This window comes from Oncorhynchus nerka, linkage group LG21 (genome assembly GCF_034236695.1).
Source record: "Oncorhynchus nerka isolate Pitt River linkage group LG21, Oner_Uvic_2.0, whole genome shotgun sequence".
NCBI lineage: Eukaryota > Metazoa > Chordata > Actinopteri > Salmoniformes > Salmonidae > Oncorhynchus > Oncorhynchus nerka.
Window position 1 is genome coordinate 33,087,391 of NC_088416.1, and position 17,073 is coordinate 33,104,463.

The 17,073-nt window shown below is 47.9% G+C and overlaps 1 protein-coding gene across 7 annotated transcripts in view; it reads right to left on the reverse strand.

Annotated features, from left to right (window-relative positions):
- Nucleotides 1-66: 66 nt before the first annotated feature.
- The window catches only part of LOC115110910 (caskin-2-like), a 147,811-nt gene continuing 130,804 nt past the window's right edge, over nt 67-17,073 (reverse strand). Inside the window, exons 10-20 of one of the 7 annotated variants that reach the window (XM_065006636.1) lie at nt 15,458-15,543; nt 9,555-9,672; nt 7,492-7,668; nt 7,171-7,248; nt 6,340-6,476; nt 6,095-6,158; nt 5,842-5,948; nt 4,923-5,135; nt 2,877-4,809; nt 2,506-2,788; nt 67-2,024 (exon numbers count right to left, since the gene is read on the reverse strand). In XM_065006636.1, the coding sequence (XP_064862708.1) occupies nt 1,928-2,024; nt 2,506-2,788; nt 2,877-4,809; nt 4,923-5,135; nt 5,842-5,948; nt 6,095-6,158; nt 6,340-6,476; nt 7,171-7,248; nt 7,492-7,668; nt 9,555-9,672; nt 15,458-15,543 (3,293 nt within the window). In that variant the 3' untranslated portion in view covers nt 67-1,927. Of the gene's footprint in view, nt 2,025-2,505; nt 2,789-2,876; nt 4,810-4,922; nt 5,136-5,841; nt 5,949-6,094; nt 6,159-6,339; nt 6,477-7,170; nt 7,249-7,491; nt 7,669-9,554; nt 9,673-15,457; nt 15,553-17,073 lie in introns of all 7 variants that reach the window. The other 6 variants (XM_065006635.1, XM_065006634.1, XM_065006638.1 and 3 more) reach the window with 6 other exon arrangements.

Genomic DNA, 17,073 nt, shown 5'->3' on the forward strand with positions numbered 1-17,073 from the left:
ATGCACCCACTCTTAAAAGGCTTCTGGATATTTAAATCCATGAATGAACGAGAGAAATCAACAGGATCAGACTTGAATATTTAATGGTTAACTGTAACCAGATGAAGACCCAGCTGGATGAAAAAGGACAGATGTTGATAACTCAAGACAGTATAATATATATCCACAGAGCCATCTTAAATAAGGTGCCTCTAGCAGGTCTCAGTTCCGTCTGAGACACAGACCTCACATTCACGCAAGGCTCTCCTTCACCCCACCTCTTCAAAACCACTGTTCCTCCTTCCATAACACAAAGCCAGGTGTGCGTGTTTAATGTGACAGCAGCTTGAACTGAATAGGTGGGACATTCCTGAGAAGGACAGAGATGAAACCCAGGTTACAGCCAGGGATCACATTCACACTGAAACGACACAAACATTTACAGTAGAGGACACCACACAATCATACAAGTCAGGGTTAATGATTTGAAAGTTCATGAGGAAGACAGAAACACATCATAGAGTTCGTTCCCCCTGCTAGAAGTACTGTAGCATGCCCAAATATGGAACATAGCCATATAATGCTGGGTGGACAGGGGAAAAAACAGACCATTTTTGATAACCATGTAGATAATTAATTTCATTCATGTTAAGGAAGACCAGAACCCCTTAACAATGGTTCTGCATTTTATGGAAATATTGGAAATATTGAAGGAAAATCTGTACAAAGAACTTTGGTTGAATATGATTCTGCTCCCAGATATACCTATAAGTATATAATATACATATTTAGATACTCTCATTTAAATACTAGTTGGACTAATCTACATTAAAATGTTTGTTTTTCTTTCAAAAATAGTGTACATTATTAATATCTTGCATGTCATCCCTCGGCTGTACAAATCACGTATAACTCCTTATACTGACAGTGTGGACAGTGACGAAAGCTAAATATGCTTTGAAAAGCAAAGGTCTTCTTCCCTTTTGTATAAACAATATCATCCAGCACTTCCAAATGTTTTACATAGCTTCATAAAACCAGAAATGATATAGCATCTAGTCATTCTGTATTACTAAAGAATGATTACTAAAGACTTTAACAGCACAAACGTACTGGCACCTTGCCTTGAGGAAGACAAACACTTTCATTGTGGTCAACTTGGTAGAAAATGGATCAAATACAAGAGTATTGAAAATATCAACAAGGTCCAATTGAAATGGTCAGACATGGTGAAACACAAAGGTCAAATGACTGAGACAGTGTCTAATACAAATGGTATTGTATGGTAATATTGTGTCTAGGAATGGTTCCTCTATAGGCCAGGATAAAAACCCTTCTCCCCATTGTCTCTCTCTCCCTCTACCGCCAAACAATGACTTTACACAGAGGTGGAGACTGTGAGAAAGGAGGGGAAGAAAGGCACACCAACATGACAAAGAAATGGAGGACGTTGGGTAGAATAAAAAGGACAACACAGTTTAACTCGTGTTGTATGAAACAACCCAATACAACAGTGTACTGGTACAGTATGTGGTCCACCCCTCATGTATCTACAGTCAGTCAGGCCCTGTGTTGAAACCAACAGGGTTGTTGTCAGGCCCTGTGTTGAAACCAACAGGGTTGTTGTGACTGATGGCAAAGCACTGTAGAGCAGAGTTAAGTGCTGGTGTTGAAAGGAGAGGAAGTGGCAACATGGAGGCAGGGAGGAGGGAGATGGATCCACACTGTTCATTAAAAGCATCCCACTCCATGGCACATCCTACAATGTAGTCCCATATGTTTTCTGTTAGTCTGGTGGTGGGGGTTGGTCTGTAGTTTGAAGGGCGTCGGGGTCGGAGATAACACTTAGGTGGGGTGACCTGCTCCATTCTGCCTCTCATGGTCATTAGTACTTCCTGAGGTGAAGGGTCATGGGTCAGTGGGCTGGTCAGTGGAGTGGATAGAGGGCTTAGTCCAGCATGGCATCTAGCTGGTCAGCAAGGTCATCAAACATGTTGCCAATGTCATCCAGAATGTTGCCCGTTGACTTCACTGTGTTATCCCCACTGTCAGGAGGTGGGAAAAGAAGCAGGGTTTAGTCATGGAAATAGAGAGAGGACTCTAGTGCTCAAAAGCCTGTTCTATCAAAGGCAGTGGCATTGAGGACTTTCACCATTTTGAAGTAGTCAAATATGGATTAAGGAAGGATCACATAATTCCATCCAGGTCATCAGGTGGGACCTGAGAAAACATTCCATAACTGAAGTGACAGTAAATCACCAACCTTGACTTTATACCTGTTCAGACAACACACTCCAGGTGGCAGTATGCACCCTTTCAGTTTGTTTACCAACTCTGAAGTAGTAGAAGAAGAAAACTGACTACTTCAAAATGGAGATGGCCTCAATGGCGCTGCCCATGCTCTCATAGACACCATAATGGGACAGATACAATGTTGCATGAATGCTACTTCAGTTCACATAAACAGTAGAGTGTATATGGCCTGTAAATGCAGGAAATGGGGAGGTGTTGATCGTGTTCTCTTACCCGTCAGTGCTGTCCTCCTGGGTGAGTTTTCTCTCCACAGCCTGCAGTGCTGCCTCCAGAGAGGTGCTGGTCTGCTCCAGCCTCTGCTGCTGCACCACCTCTAACCCCGGGCCAGACTCTACCCCTGGGCCTGGGCCGACCACACAGACCTGGGGCTTGCCTGTCTGGGCTGCCTGGCACTGAGGCCCTGGGGCTGGGGGACACCGACTGGGTGTGGGTGATGGTGGGGCTGAGAAGGCAAGACTCTGTACCACATTGACAGTCATAGTGGGCGGCACTATGGCTGTTGGACAGGAAGCAAAAGCAGAAACTCAGAATTGATGATAAAAACAGAAAGACATAATAATGAGCTTCCACGTGTAATAAGTTACCTGTAGCAGCAGCCAGACTGTGTCGGGACGGTTTTGGGGCTGTGACGGGGGGTCCGTGGGAGCTGTGAGGCTTGGGGGAGACTGGGGGTTTGAGGGGTGTGCCTGTCACTGCTAGGTTCTCCAGCCCCTCCAGACTGGCCTCACTGATCCTCAGACTGACCAGACTCACCTCTTCACAGCTTTGGAACTGGGGCCTGCTGCCTGGACTGGAGTCTGACCCTATCTGGCCCTCACTGTCACTGGTGGGAGAGCTGCCAGCATGGTCTTTAGGCTTGTATCTCCGCTTCACAGTGTCTGACTCCTTCAGGTTAAACTCAGGCACCTCCAGGGCTGTCTTGGTGGGCCCGTTCTTGTCTGCCGGGATCTCCACAGTGCTCTCGGCCCTGGGCGGCCCTCCCACCTTGGGCCTCTGCTTGATGGTGAGGTTGCCCTCCTCGGCGAAGGGGATACACTCGCTGGAGCTATTGTGAGGGGATGAGGAGCCATCCAAACCCGGTGTCTTAGGTTCCTCATCCTCAGAGTCTGACTTCACCCCTCGCTCTGGGTCTGGGTAATGGTCTTGGATGTCGGTCTGGGCTGGAACACATTCGCTCTGCACCCTCCTCCTCATCCCTGCAGAGGCCTCTCTGGGCTCCAGTCCTGAGGGGTTGAGGCTGGGGAGGGGAGGCTCTGGTTGGAGGAGGTCCAACCTGGGCCTGGACAGGCTCTTCCCCTCAGTGGAGGCCTCCAAACAGGCTGCGATGCTCCTCACGCTCCCTGGGCTGTCTGTCTCCACCCCCCCAGGAGAGGGCGCCATATTCTCAGTGGACCCAACGCTGAGGCTGCTGCTCACCGAGCTCAGTCTCTTGGGTGGGGCTGGAGGGGGACCCTTTTTACGAGCGCGCACGGCAAAGGACTGGCTACGTCCCACAGTGCCGTACTTTACGGGTGTGATCTGCATGCCTGCCAGCTGGCTGCGTCCGGGCCGGCGGGTCAGGGTGGCGTAGGACTCTAGGGTGCTAGAGGGCGGAGCCAAGTCGTCATCCTCTTCGTCTGGTTCGCCGTCTGACAGGGCATAGCGTGTCAGGCTCTGGCTGCGCTTCTTAGGCGGGGCCAGGGTCATGGCGTGGTAGGTGTGTGCCAAGGGCTTGGTGGGCGAGCCGTGGCCCAGGTCGGTGCTGCCACAGTGGGAGTGGAGGTAGCTGAAGCCCCTCTGGGCCGGGGAGCCCTGGGGAGAGGAGCCTAGGGAGTGAGACCCAGGGCCTTTAGGCTTGGCTGGGATGGCTGGGTACTGGAACACGGTGGCTGCCCCCAGGGGGACCTGCTTGGGAAGCTGCTGCTGTAGTATGGACCTCTGGTCCCAGCCTTCTGGAATGTTCCTCTCCTTGGCAGGGCTGCTGTCAGCACTGAGGCTGGTGGAGGTGCTGCTGCTGCCTAAGCTCTCCTGTGAGAGGCTGTGGGGAGTGATGGAGGCTGTGGGGGGGTCCTGGGAGCGCCCTGAGCCCCTGGACCGGGCGTCGATGCTCTCTTGGCTCCGAGACATGCCCACAGCACTCTTAAAGGCCAGGCCCTCCTGGTAGTGGCTGGACATGGCTGTCTGCAGCTCAGCACTCAGCTCACTGTCCTGGAAGGTCAGCATCTTGGGGGTGTGGGGCGAGGGGCAGTCGGAGGCGCTGTCAGGGGGCTCGATGGTGACCAGGTGAAGGGCTCCAGGGGGCTTGCGGCGCAACGTGCCCTGGCCAGATTCTGCAGCCAGGATGGCCCTCTGGATGTCACACAGCTTCTTCACGGCCAGCATCATCTTCTTCTGGTGGCCCAGCTTGGTGATGCCTATCTCCTGCAGGTCCTCCCAGGTCAGGTCCCGTACGATGCTGATGGAGTCATAGCCGTTCTCTGACAGCTTCCTTTGGTACTGAGGCAGGCCTATGGTACTCAGCCACTCCCCCAGGTCTGCCTGGAGTAGGAGAAGAGTCACAGTCAGACCTACACAGTTGAAACCTTTATGAAACTAATGTAAAACCTGACTTGCAGACAGACAGACAGACACAGGCATCAGTAAGACCTTACCGGGATGTATTCAGGCAGCCACTCAGGGATGCTGAGGTTTCCTATCTCGATTGAGATCTTCTTGCGGTGGCCTGGCTTGGTGACGCCGATGGCCGTCAGGTCCTCTGGGGTCATCCTGCTGATGGTGGGGACGTCGTAGCCGGCCGTGATGAAGTTCCCAGTGTACTGCTCCAACTGGAAGTCACTCAGCCACTGGTAGATGGCCTCTGCATCCTACACCAGAGGGGAGGGGTTGAGTTTCACATTAACATCAACTACTGGCCTATTCACTGTCCTCCTGTCTTTTAATAGATACATGTATTTCACTGTGGCATACAGAGTACACAGAAAATACAATCATGAGTTGTAATGTGTGGCAAACATGGACAATATCCTGTCCTGTGTCTGTTGTGTTCTGTCCTGTGTCTGTCCTGTCCTGTCCTGTGCCTGGCCTGTGTCTGTCCTGTCCTGTCCTGTGTCTGTTCTGTCCTGTGTCTGTCCTGTTGTGCCTGGCCTGTGTCTGTCCTGTGTCTGTCCTGTCCTGTGTCTGTTCTGTCCTGTCCTGTGTCTGTCCTGTCCTGTGTCTGTCCTGTCCTGTGTCTGTCCTGTCCTGTCCTGTGTCTGTCCTGTGTCTGTTCTGTCCTGTCCTGTGTCTGTCCTGTCCTGTGTCTGTCCTGTCCTGTGTCTGTCCTGTCCTGTGTCTGTCCTGTCCTGTGTCTGTTCTGTTCTATCCTGTGTCTGTCCTGTCCTGTGTCTGTCCTGTGTCTGTCCTGTCCTGTGTCTGTTCTGTCCTGTCCTGTGTCTGTCCTGTCCTGTGTCTGTCCTGTCTGTCCTGTCCTGTGTCTGTCCTGTCCTGTGTCTGTCCTGTGTCTGTCCTGTGTCTGTTCTGTTCTATCCTGTGTCTGTCCTGTCCTGTGTCTGTCCTGTGTCTGAGTCTCACCTTGCCCTCCAGTAGCTGCTGAGGACGTACAAATTGTGGGGAGACAAACTGCTGTTCCCCTGGTCTCTGTATGTTCACCATCGGCCTCCGAGGAGCACCCAGAACCACTAGACAAGAAAACACACTGGAGAGTTAAATGAATGGTGCTCAGGATGTTTTCTACCAATAAGCACAAATCAAACTAGAAAGGTGAAGTTTCAGGAGAAATGTTGTGGTACGTAACAGTAATGAGAGAAAGGGCTGATATTCCTACCTGCAGTCAGGTCAGGCTGTTTATTGGGGACTGGTTGCCCTGAGTCACCAGCAGAGGGCGCTGGCTGCACATCAAAACAGAGCACAAGACAAGTGCTCAGTAATAAACAATCTGTTGCCTGGCACTACATACAAAGACAGTAAATTACAATATCACATTTCCTCTGTTAATTATTTTAGCATTGTTATCTATCTCAATAAGACTAGCCAGGATAAATAAAGCTAAAATAACAATTGGTCCAGTACTTTGGCTGTGTCTGGGAGTGCGGTGGTCTGGTGGTGTTGTCCGTTGAGAGCAGTGTTACTCTCTGTGCTCTGTCCACTCCCAGCACTACGGGTGCTGCCCACACTGCCCGTACTCCCTACACTGTTCCTGTCACCTGCTAGATAGGACCACAGGAGAGGAGGATGGAGAGAGGGAGAAGAGAAAGAGAGAGATAGAAGTGAGGGACATTAAAGACAACCGTGGTGGCTGGACAGCAAGAGGGAGAGCAAAATGAGGTACCTCCCCTCTGTGTCCTTCCAGAGCTCACGTCAACAGTCACACACACATCCACATGATTCTAACTGAAGCTGGCACAGGATGGCAGAGGTTGGGGCTGTGGACCCTGTCACTGAGCCAGCCAAGTCATCACAGATCAGGGGGGGTGGCACAGGCCAGGACAGGACGTCATTTGCTGCCATACGAAGCCAAGGGAGATGGTTGCATGGTGGAGCGGAGCTGCAGGCATAGAGCAACAGCAGCCAAGGGTACAGAACTACAGATCTATAGGGGTAAACTACAACTACAGTCCTGCAGTAGGACAGATGAAAGGTCATCCACAATGGAAAATTCCTACAGCGGAGTACACAGGGCACCCATTAAGCTTGCAGTGTCCTGTAGACTGTCGAAATTGTCACTTTTTTTTGGTCACTGGAACAGAGGTTTCCTGGTGGTCCCATCTTGTGGCAGCAGGGAGAGCAGCAGGAGCTATGGGAAGCTCAGTTTGAAGCTGGCACATGACAAAGGTAGAGCATGGGAACAGGGGACAGAGACAGCCAGCTATTGTCATGGGGGGACAGTGGAGGGACTCTTACCAGTGGTGTGTGAGTTCCTGAGCACCCAGATGTCCTCCTTGGGACAACCAGGCTGAGAGAGGCTGCTGGGAGGCCGACCTATCAGACATAACAACACTGTTGGGCCATGGGGGTACCATGGTCCACGGAGCAGCACTGGGGATTGGCTGGGCCTGAGCATGAGAGGGGTTTAGAGGGGGCGAACATAGGTGTCCTTGTGGCCTCACCACGGTTCACAGTGGTGGGGGAGTTGTCTGGCTGGTTAGGGGGCTGAGTACCGTATACAGGTTTCAATGTGCGTCTGTCCTCTGAGTGCATGTATAAGGGTGTGTGTGTATATACCTGGGTTGGCGCTGAGGCCGATGGTGTGGGGGAGGGCCAGGTGGGGATTGTTGGGGGTGTACAGTGTGTAGGAGTCGTCGGTCTGGGGGGCTGAGCTCAGGCTGGAGGAGAGGGGGGCTCTGGAGAGGAGCTGGTGGCGCTGGGTGGGCAGAGAGGCGTGCCGGGACAGGGTGCCCCCTACAGGGTCAAACAGGTAGGACACAGACAGAGAGGAGGTTAAAGCAAGCTGATGGTTAGAGGTGGACATTACATGGTATGGATGGAGAGATGCTGAGGGAAGAGGAGGAGGAAGGGATGGATTGGAAGCATGAGGGATTAGTCCAACCAAGGCAGTCTGGGAAATGGGGTGTTCTCTGGAGGGGCCAACCTGTCATGAAGAGGGGCCACCACTGCTCTTCCAATGCAGTGATGTGTAGCGATACAACCTATCAGTGTGTGTGTGTGTGTGTGTATGTGGAGCCAAGGGAGAAACAGTTCCTTCAGGAAGTATTCATACCCCTTGACTTATTCCACATTTTGTTGAGGCACAGCCTAAATTCAAAATGTATTCAATAGATTTTTTTTAAATCTCACCCATCTATACACAATACCCCATAATGACAAAGTGAAAAGAATATACCGGTATATATATTTTTTTTGTAGTACATTTTTGTAAATGTATTGAAAATGAAATACAGAATGATCTAATTTCCATAAATATTCACACCCCTGAGCCAATACATGTTAGAAATGTCTTTGTCAGTGATTACAGCTGTGAGTCTTTCTGGGTAAGTCTCTAAGAGCTTTACACACCTGGATTGTACAATATTTGCAATATAAATATAAACTTCTTCAAGCTCTGTCAAGTTGGTTGTTGATCATTGCCTAGACAGCCATTGTCATACCTTGCCATAGATTGTCAAGACAATTTAAGTCACAACTGTAACTAGGTCACTCAATGTCTGCTTTTATTTTTAACACCCAACTACCATTAGGTTCTCTTCTTTGCGAGGCACAGGAAAACCTCCCTGGTCTTTGTGGTTGGATCTGTGCTTGATATTCACTACTTGGCTGAGGGACCTTACAGATAATAAAAGTCATGTTAACACTATTATTGAACACAGAGTGAGTCCATGCAACTTATTGACTTGTTAAGCACCTTTTTACTCCTGTACGTATTTAGGCTTGCCATAACAAAGGGGTTGAAAACATTTCAACTTTTCATTTTCTATGAATTTGTAAAGATTTCTAAAAACAAAATTCCACTTTGACATTATGGGGTATTGTGTGTAGATCAGTGACACAACATTTCAATGTAATACTTTTAAAATTCAGGCTGTAACAACAAAATGTGGAAAAAGTAACGGGGTGTGAGTACTTTCTGAAGGTACAGTAGGTGCAGAGGGACAATTTAAGATGGGTCTCCCGTTCCCCTGATCTTTTGTTGTGGTGACAGACTTGCAGAGAAGACAGAAACCTGTCATTTTTCACTGACTGCAGTGCTGAGTTGCTCCCTGTTCTGTCAAAGCTGCTCCATGAGTGTCACCACGCCAACCTATTCACTCAGGGATTTCTCCCTCTAGTGCACATCAAAGAGGTGGTGTGGGGCGGATTATCTTCTTCTGTGGTGTTAGGTAGGTAACTGACACCTTCTGTTAATCTAACCGGTAATAGAGGTAGACTGCGTGGGTAAGGGTGGGAGTTTTTACATAATGTACAATAGCAGATGACTCCTGCAGTTCCAAGCCATTTCCCTTTCCATTTCTGACTTAATCCTGCATTGTGAGTGTGCTGACATGTCTGGGAGATGAGTGAATTAGTGTGTGAGTGTGTGTGTGAGTGAGTGTGTGTGTCTGTGTGTTGATGTTACGACATGCCGGCAGCTGACTCAACAAGCTACGAATCCTCCGTTTGCTGCGGGTGCCACGGTTACGCAATGAAAGAGGCAAATGTCAGAGGGCTCTCTCTCTTTGCCCATTGCTTTCAGATGGGAGTGGGGAATGGCTAATGATTACACTGAACTTATAGGGTGTGTGTTGGTGTGTGTGTGTGTGTGTGTGTGTGCGTGTGCGTGTGTGACTGACCTGAGCGTCTGCTGATGACCTCTACAATGTTCGGGGGGAAGTAGCCCACCCGGTCGGTGCCCCTCTGGCTGTCGTGGATGTGCCCCTTCCAGCGCCCGTCCATGTGCTGCTCTAGGACCTGCCAGGCAGCCAATCAAAACAAACATTAAGACGGGTCTAAACCAATCAGATGGCTATTACTACCCAGTGTCTCTCCATATTGAGGCAGGTAGGTCTGTGAGATTCTATAACAACGTGGTGTTATTTCCACTGTTTATGTACGTGTGTGTAGGAGTGTACCTGACCTGAAGTGTGCAGTTCTGGGACAATGACAGAACGTACATGTTCCAACTTGAAACACATTCTACGTGTTAACAACTTCATCTGTGTATCTATGTCTCTGTATGGTTTGTTTTCATAATGTCAAAGATGTTTTACATAAGTTGGGAGGGTGGTACAAAAGCAGCGCCACAGCCCTGAGATCAACTGTAGTACAATAACAAACCGAGAGAGAGAACCAAAAGGTCAAGCACATAAACAGATGATGACAGTAGTCATGTGTTTCTGATCATGTTCCATTTGTCCACGTGAGCTGCTAAAACCCAGGCCATTGTCTCTGCTCCCTAATTTATCAGCCTTAGTCAGAGGATACAAGCCAAGGGACATTAGGGTTAGGGGGCTGAGGGTATAGGGGAGAACAGGGGTGTTGGGTTGTGTGTCTGGTAAAAGATGTGGGTAGAGGGGGAAATAGCATGTACTGAATGAGCAGGTTTGACAGCAATAGAAAAATACATTGAAATTTACTGACCTGTCCAAGTTGGCAAAACATGTTTTTCTAAAGGCCTAAATTCGCTAAAGGCACACATGCGTAGGATTTATTTTACAATGCATTGTTTTCAATGATAAAAACCCTGCAGGCTCCGACGCCTCGCTCAATTAGAACCAATTTACCCTACATGCTAAATTAGACCAATTCATCCACTTACGGAAACACAACATCGCTATCAGCCTGTCCAATCCTCTTCACCCGCCTTGCTCTGCCCGACCACTTTTTGCGTTTTGGTTCGGCACCGGTCCCCACTAAGATGTCAGCTAACCTTTTGCCCAGTATCTAACATGTACATGTGTGTGTGAGGTGTGGAAAGGCTAGTTGATGGGAGAGGTGGATGGCCTGAGGGCAAGGTTAATGAATTGTTTCTCTCTGGTATTGAAGCAACCCCCACAGCAGCAGAATAGGCCGACACACTCCCAAGAAGTAAAACAGGCCAGGGTTCATGAGACGATGACGATGTGTGTGTGTGTGTGAGACAGTACTAGTAGTAGAGTCATTTCTGAGTGGGAGTGATGGATGAATACCAGGGCCTGTCCCTACCCGTCTCTCTCTCTCTGGGCTCAAAGAGAGCCACCCTTCAGATATATACTCTCTCCTTATAAACTAGTTCCCCCTCAGGAATATGGATAGTGAAGTTGTGCACTTTACCCCTAAGGACCTACTGGACCTTGAACTGATAGTTGACATGTACATCAGGTTCAGTACAGTTAACTGATAGATGACATGTACATCAGGTTCAGTACAGTGAACTGATAGATGACATGTACATCAGGTTCAGTACAGTGAACTGATAGATGACATGTACGTCAGGTTCAGTACAGTGAACTGATAGATGACATGTACATCAGGTTCAGTACAGTGAACTGATAGATGACATGTACATCAGGTTCAGTACAGTGAACTGATAGATGACATGTACGTCAGGTTCAGTACAATGAACTGATAGATGACATGTACATCAGGTTCAGTACAGTTAACTGATAGATGACATGTACATCAGGTTCAGTACAGTGAACTGATAGATGACATGTACATCAGGTTCAGTACAGTGAACTGATAGATGACATGTACGTCAGGTTCAGTACAGTGAACTGATAGATGACATGTACATCAGGTTCAGTACAGTGAACTGATAGATGACATGTACATCAGGTTCAGTAGTGAACTGATAGATGACATGTACGTCAGGTTCAGTACAGTGAACTGATAGATGACATGTACATCAGGTTCAGTACAGTGAACTGATAGATGACATGTACGTCAGGTTCAGTACAATGAACTGATAGATGACATGTACATCAGGTTCAGTACAGTTAACTGATAGATGACATGTACATCAGGTTCAGTACAGTGAACTGATAGATGACATGTACATCAGGTTCAGTACAGTGAACTGATAGATGACATGTACGTCAGGTTCAGTACAGTGAACTGATAGATGACATGTACATCAGGTTCAGTACAGTGAACTGATAGATGACATGTACGTCAGGTTCAGTACAGTTAACTGATAGATGACATGTACATCAGGTTCAGTACAGTGAACTGATAGATGACATGTACGTCAGGTTCAGTACAGTGAACTGATAGATGACATGTACGTCAGGTTCAGTACAGTTAACTGATAGATGACATGTACGTCAGGTTCAGTACAGTTAACTGATAGATGACATGTACGTCAGGTTCAGTACAGTGAACTGATAGATGACATGTACGTCAGGTTCAGTACAGTTAACTGATAGATGACATGTACGTCAGGTTCAGTACAGTTAACTGATAGATGACATGTACGTCAGGTTCAGTACAGTTAACTGATAGATGACATGTACGTCAGGTTCAGTACAGTGAACTGATAGATGACATGTACATCAGGTTCAGTACAGTGAACTGATAGATGACATGTACATCAGGTTCAGTACAATGAACTGATAGATGACATGTACATCAGGTTCAGTACAGTGAACTGATAGATGACATGTACATCAGGTTCAATACAGTGAACTGATAGATGACATGTACATCAGGTTCAGTACAGTGAACTGATAGATGACATGTACATCAGGTTCAGTACAGTTAACTGATAGATGACATGTACATCAGGTTCAGTACAGTGAACTGATGGATGACATGTACATCAGGTTCAGTACAGTGAACTGATAGATGACATGTACATCAGGTTCAGTACAGTGAACTGATAGATGACATGTACGTCAGGTTCAGTACAGTGAACTGATAGATGACATGTACATCAGGTTCAGTACAGTTAACTGATAGTTGACATGTACATCAGGTTCAGTACAGTTAACTGATAGATGACATGTACATCAGGTTCAGTACAGTGAACTGATAGATGACATGTACGTCAGGTTCAGTACAGTGCCTAGTGATGGTCTCTACATCCTGTCACAGTCTACACATTTTGCTGCCTTACAATTAAGTATTAACTCTGGGGCGTAAAGACACACAATCAAGACATCTTTAAAAAATGTTTTTTTTTAAATGTTCTATAATTTTTATTTAACTTTGGGAATGTGGAGTACCGTAATTTCCGGACTATAAGCCGCTACTTTATTCCCACGCTTTGAACCTCGCGGTTTATACAATGACGCGGCTAATTTATGGATTTTTCCCGCTTTCACAAGATTCATGCTGCCAAAAAACTGAGCACCGTCACATAATGTGACGTAAATCGAGCGTGCTCAAACTTCCCATCATTCTGATTACGGTAGTCATTTTGTCACCCTCATCATGGCAAAGACACGGAGAAATGCATATGATGCAGCTTTCAAGTTGAAGGTGATCGATCTGGCTGTTGGAAAAGGAAATAGAGCTGCTGCACGGGAGCTTGGCCTTAATGAGTCGATGATAAGACATGGAAACAGCAGCGTGAGGAACTGACTCAGTGTAAAAAGACAACAGCTTTCAGAGGGAAGAAAAGCAGATGGCCCAAAGTATTTGCAGCCACTCGACATCAGTGTAAATTGTGCATTTAAGGTGGCGCTCCTTGTTCAGTGGGAGGCTTGGATGACAATTGGGGAGAAATCCTTCACTAAAACGGGCCGCATGTGAAGAGCAACTTATGGTCAAGTCTGCCAGTGGGTCCTGACAGCGTGGAGCATTGTCAAAAAATCCACTATCATCAACGGGTTTCGAAAGGCTGGACTGCTGCGTGTTGAAGGGGCAGCATGAGCTCAGCGGGGTAATTTGCCTCCGGATGAAAGTGACGAGAGCGACAATGAAAACGATCCAACATCGGATGAAGCAATTCTGAGGCTATTCAACTCCGACACCGAAGGAGATGACTTCAGTGGTTTCAGTGCACAGGAGGAGGAAGATAGTGACCAATGACTTTCTTGGTAGGCCACTGTTTAATTTTTGTTACAAGCCGTGTTTCGTTTAAAGGCTGTGTAAAGTTCATTTGTTTCAATGTACCGGTAGGCACCTGCGGCTTATAGACATGTGCGGCTTATTTATGTACAAAATACATCTTTTTTTATAATTCAGTGGGTGCGGTTTATATTCAGGTGCGCTTAATAGTCCAGCAATTACGGTAGGTTGTGTTGATCGGTAGGAACAAAATCAAATGTAATCCCTTTTGAGACAACATTTTAAGGCAGTAAAATGTGAAGACTGTGCAAGGACTGTGCAACTGATGGTAAGTTGATCACGTCAAGTAGACCCCATTCATGGACTCATGGGTTGTTTGTTTACCGTCCTACAGTCCAGCGGTTTCCAAACCTTCCTGTAGTCCAGTGGATTCCAAACCTTCCTACAGTCCAGTGGATTTCAAACCTTCCTACAGTCCAGTGGTTTCCAAACCATCCTACAGTCCAGTGGTTTCCAAACCATCCTGTAGTCCAGTGGATTCCAAACCTTCCTATAGTCCAGTGGTTTTCAAACGGTCCTATAGTCCAGTGGTTTCCAAACCTTCCTATAGTCCAGTGGTTTTCAAACCTTCCTATAGTCCAGTGGTTTCCAAACCTTCCTATAGTCCAGTGGTTTTCCTTCCTATAAAGTGGTTTTCAAACCTTCCTATAGTCCAGTGGTTTCCCTCCTATAGTCCAGTGGTTTCCAAACCTTCCTATAGTCCAGTGGTTTCAAACCTTCCTATAGTCCAGTGGTTTTCAAACCTTCCTATAGTCCAGTGGTTTTCAAACCTTCCTATAGTCCAGTGGTTTTCAAACCTTCCTATAGTCCAGTGGTTTCCAAACCTTCCTATAGTCCAGTGGTTTCCAAACCTTCCTATAGTCCAGTGGTTTCCAAACCTTCCTATAGTCCAGTGGTTTCCAAACCTTCCTACAGTCCAGTGGTTTTCAAACCTTCCTATAGTCCAGTGGTTTTCAAACCTTCCTATAGTCCAGTGGTTTCCAAACCTTCCTATAGTCCAGTGGTTTCAAACCTTCCTAAACCAAACCGTCCTATAGTCCAGTGGTTTTCAAACCAGTGGTTTTAAACCTTCCTATAGTCCAGTGGTTTTCAAACCGTCCTACAGTCCAGTGGTTTTCAAACCTTCCTATAGTCCAGCGGTTTCCAAACCTTCCTATAGTCCAGTGGTTTCCAAACCTTCCTATAGTCCAGTGGTTTTTAAACCTTCCTATAGTCCAGCGGTTTCCAAACCTTCCTATAGTCCAGTGGTTTCCAAACCTTCCTATAGTCCAGTGGTTTTTCAAACCAGTGGTTTCCCTTCCTACAGTCCAGTGGTTTTCAAACCTTCCTACAGTCCAGTGGTTTTCAAACCGTCCTACAGTCCAGTGGTTTTCAAACTGTCCTATAGTCCAGTGGTTTTCAAACCTTCCTACAGTCCAGTGGTTTTCAAACTGTCCTATAGTCCAGTGGTTTTCAAACCTTCCTATAGTCCAGTGGTTTCTAAATCTTCCTATAGCTACCAAAACACCTGTTAGAGAGGATGAGCCTGACAGTTCACAGGGAAAACACACCTGTCCTAACAGACAACATGGGGTTTTCAAACGGTTGGTGGTTTTAAACAGTCCAGTGTCCAGGGAACAACACTGCAATGCCAGCTGAGGCACATCTGAGGAGTTACAGACAGCAAATAGAGGGTTGTGTGTGTGTGTGTGTTCCTGCAGCCTACCATGATGACATCCCCGGCCCGGATGTTGAGAGCAGTGGGGTCATGGATGTTCCAGTAGTCTTTCAGAGCTCTCACCTGCAGGACCCCTGTAGCATCTGTGTGTGAGAAAGACAGAGAGAGTGGAGAAAGAGAGAGAGTGGGATAGAGAGAGGGGAGAAAGAGAGAGAGTGGGACAGAGAGAGGGGAGAAAGAGAGCGAGTGGAACAGAGAGAGGGGAGAAAGAGAGAGTGGGACAGAGAGAGGGGAGAAAGAGAGAGAGTGGGACAGAGAGAGGGGAGAAAGAGAGAGAGTGGGACAGAGAGAGGGGAGAAAGAGAGAGAGTGGGACAGAGAGAGGGGAGAAAGAGAGAGAGTGGGACAGAGAGAGGGGAGAAATAGAGAGAGTGGAACAGAGAGAGGGGAGAAAGAGAGAGAGAGTGGAACAGAGAGAGGGGAGAAAGAGAGAGTGGGACAGAGAGAGGGGAGAAAGAGAGAGAGTGGGACAGAGAAAGGGGAGAAAGAGAGAGAGTGGGACAGAGAGAGGGAGAAAGAGAGAGAGTGGGACAGAGAGAGGGGAGAAAGAGAGAGAGGGACAGAGAGAGGGGAGAAATAGAGAGAGTGGAACAGAGAGAGAGGGGAGAAAGAGAGAGAGAGGGAACAGAGAGAGGGGAGAAAGAGAGAGGGACAGAGAGAGGGGAGAAAGAGAGAGTGGGAACAGAGAGAGGGGAGAAAGAGAGAGAGTGGAACAGAGAGAGGGGAGAAAGAGAGAGAGTGGGACATAGAGAGGGGAGAAAGAGAGAGAGAGTGGAACAGAGGGGAGAAAGAGAGAGAGTGGAACAGAGAGAGAGGGAGAAAGAGAGAGAGTGGGACAGAGAGAGGGGAGAAAGAGAGAGAGTGGGACAGAGAGAGGGAGAAAGAGAGAGAGGGAACAGAGAGAGGGGAGAAAGAGAGAGGGACAGAGAGAGGGAGAAAGAGAGAGAGTGGGACAGAGAGAGGGGAGAAAGAGAGAGAGTGGGACAGAGAGAGGGGAGAAAGAGAAAGAGTGAGACAGAGAGAGGGGAGAAAGAGAGAGAGTGGGACAGAGAGAGGGGGAAAGAGAGAGAGTGGGGCAGAGAGAAAGAGAGAGGAACAGAGAGAGGGGAGAAATAGAGAGAGTGGAACAGAGAGAGGGGAGAAAGAGAGAGAGTGGGACAGAGAGAGGGGAGAAAGAGAGAGTGGAACAGAGAGAGGGGGAAAGAGAGAGAGGGGGCAGAGAGAGGGAGAAATAGAGAGAGAGTGGAACAGAGAGAGTGGAGAAAGAGAGAGGGACAGAGAGAGTGGAGAAAGAGAGAGAGTGGGACAGAGAGAGGGGAGAAAGAGAGAGGGACAGAGAGAGGGGAGAAAGAGAGAGAGTGGAACAGAGAGAGGGGAGAAAGAGAGAGAGTGGAACAGAGAGAGGGGAGAAAGAGAGAGTGGGACATAGAGAGGGGAGAAAGAGAGAGAGTGGAACAGAGGGGAGAAAGAGAGAGAGTGGAACAGAGAGAGGGGAGAAAGAGAGAGAGTGGGACAGAGAGAGGGGAGAATGAGAGAGAGTGGGACAGAGAGAGGGGAGAAAGAGAGAGAGTGGAACAGAGAGAGGGAGAAAGAGAGAGGGACAGA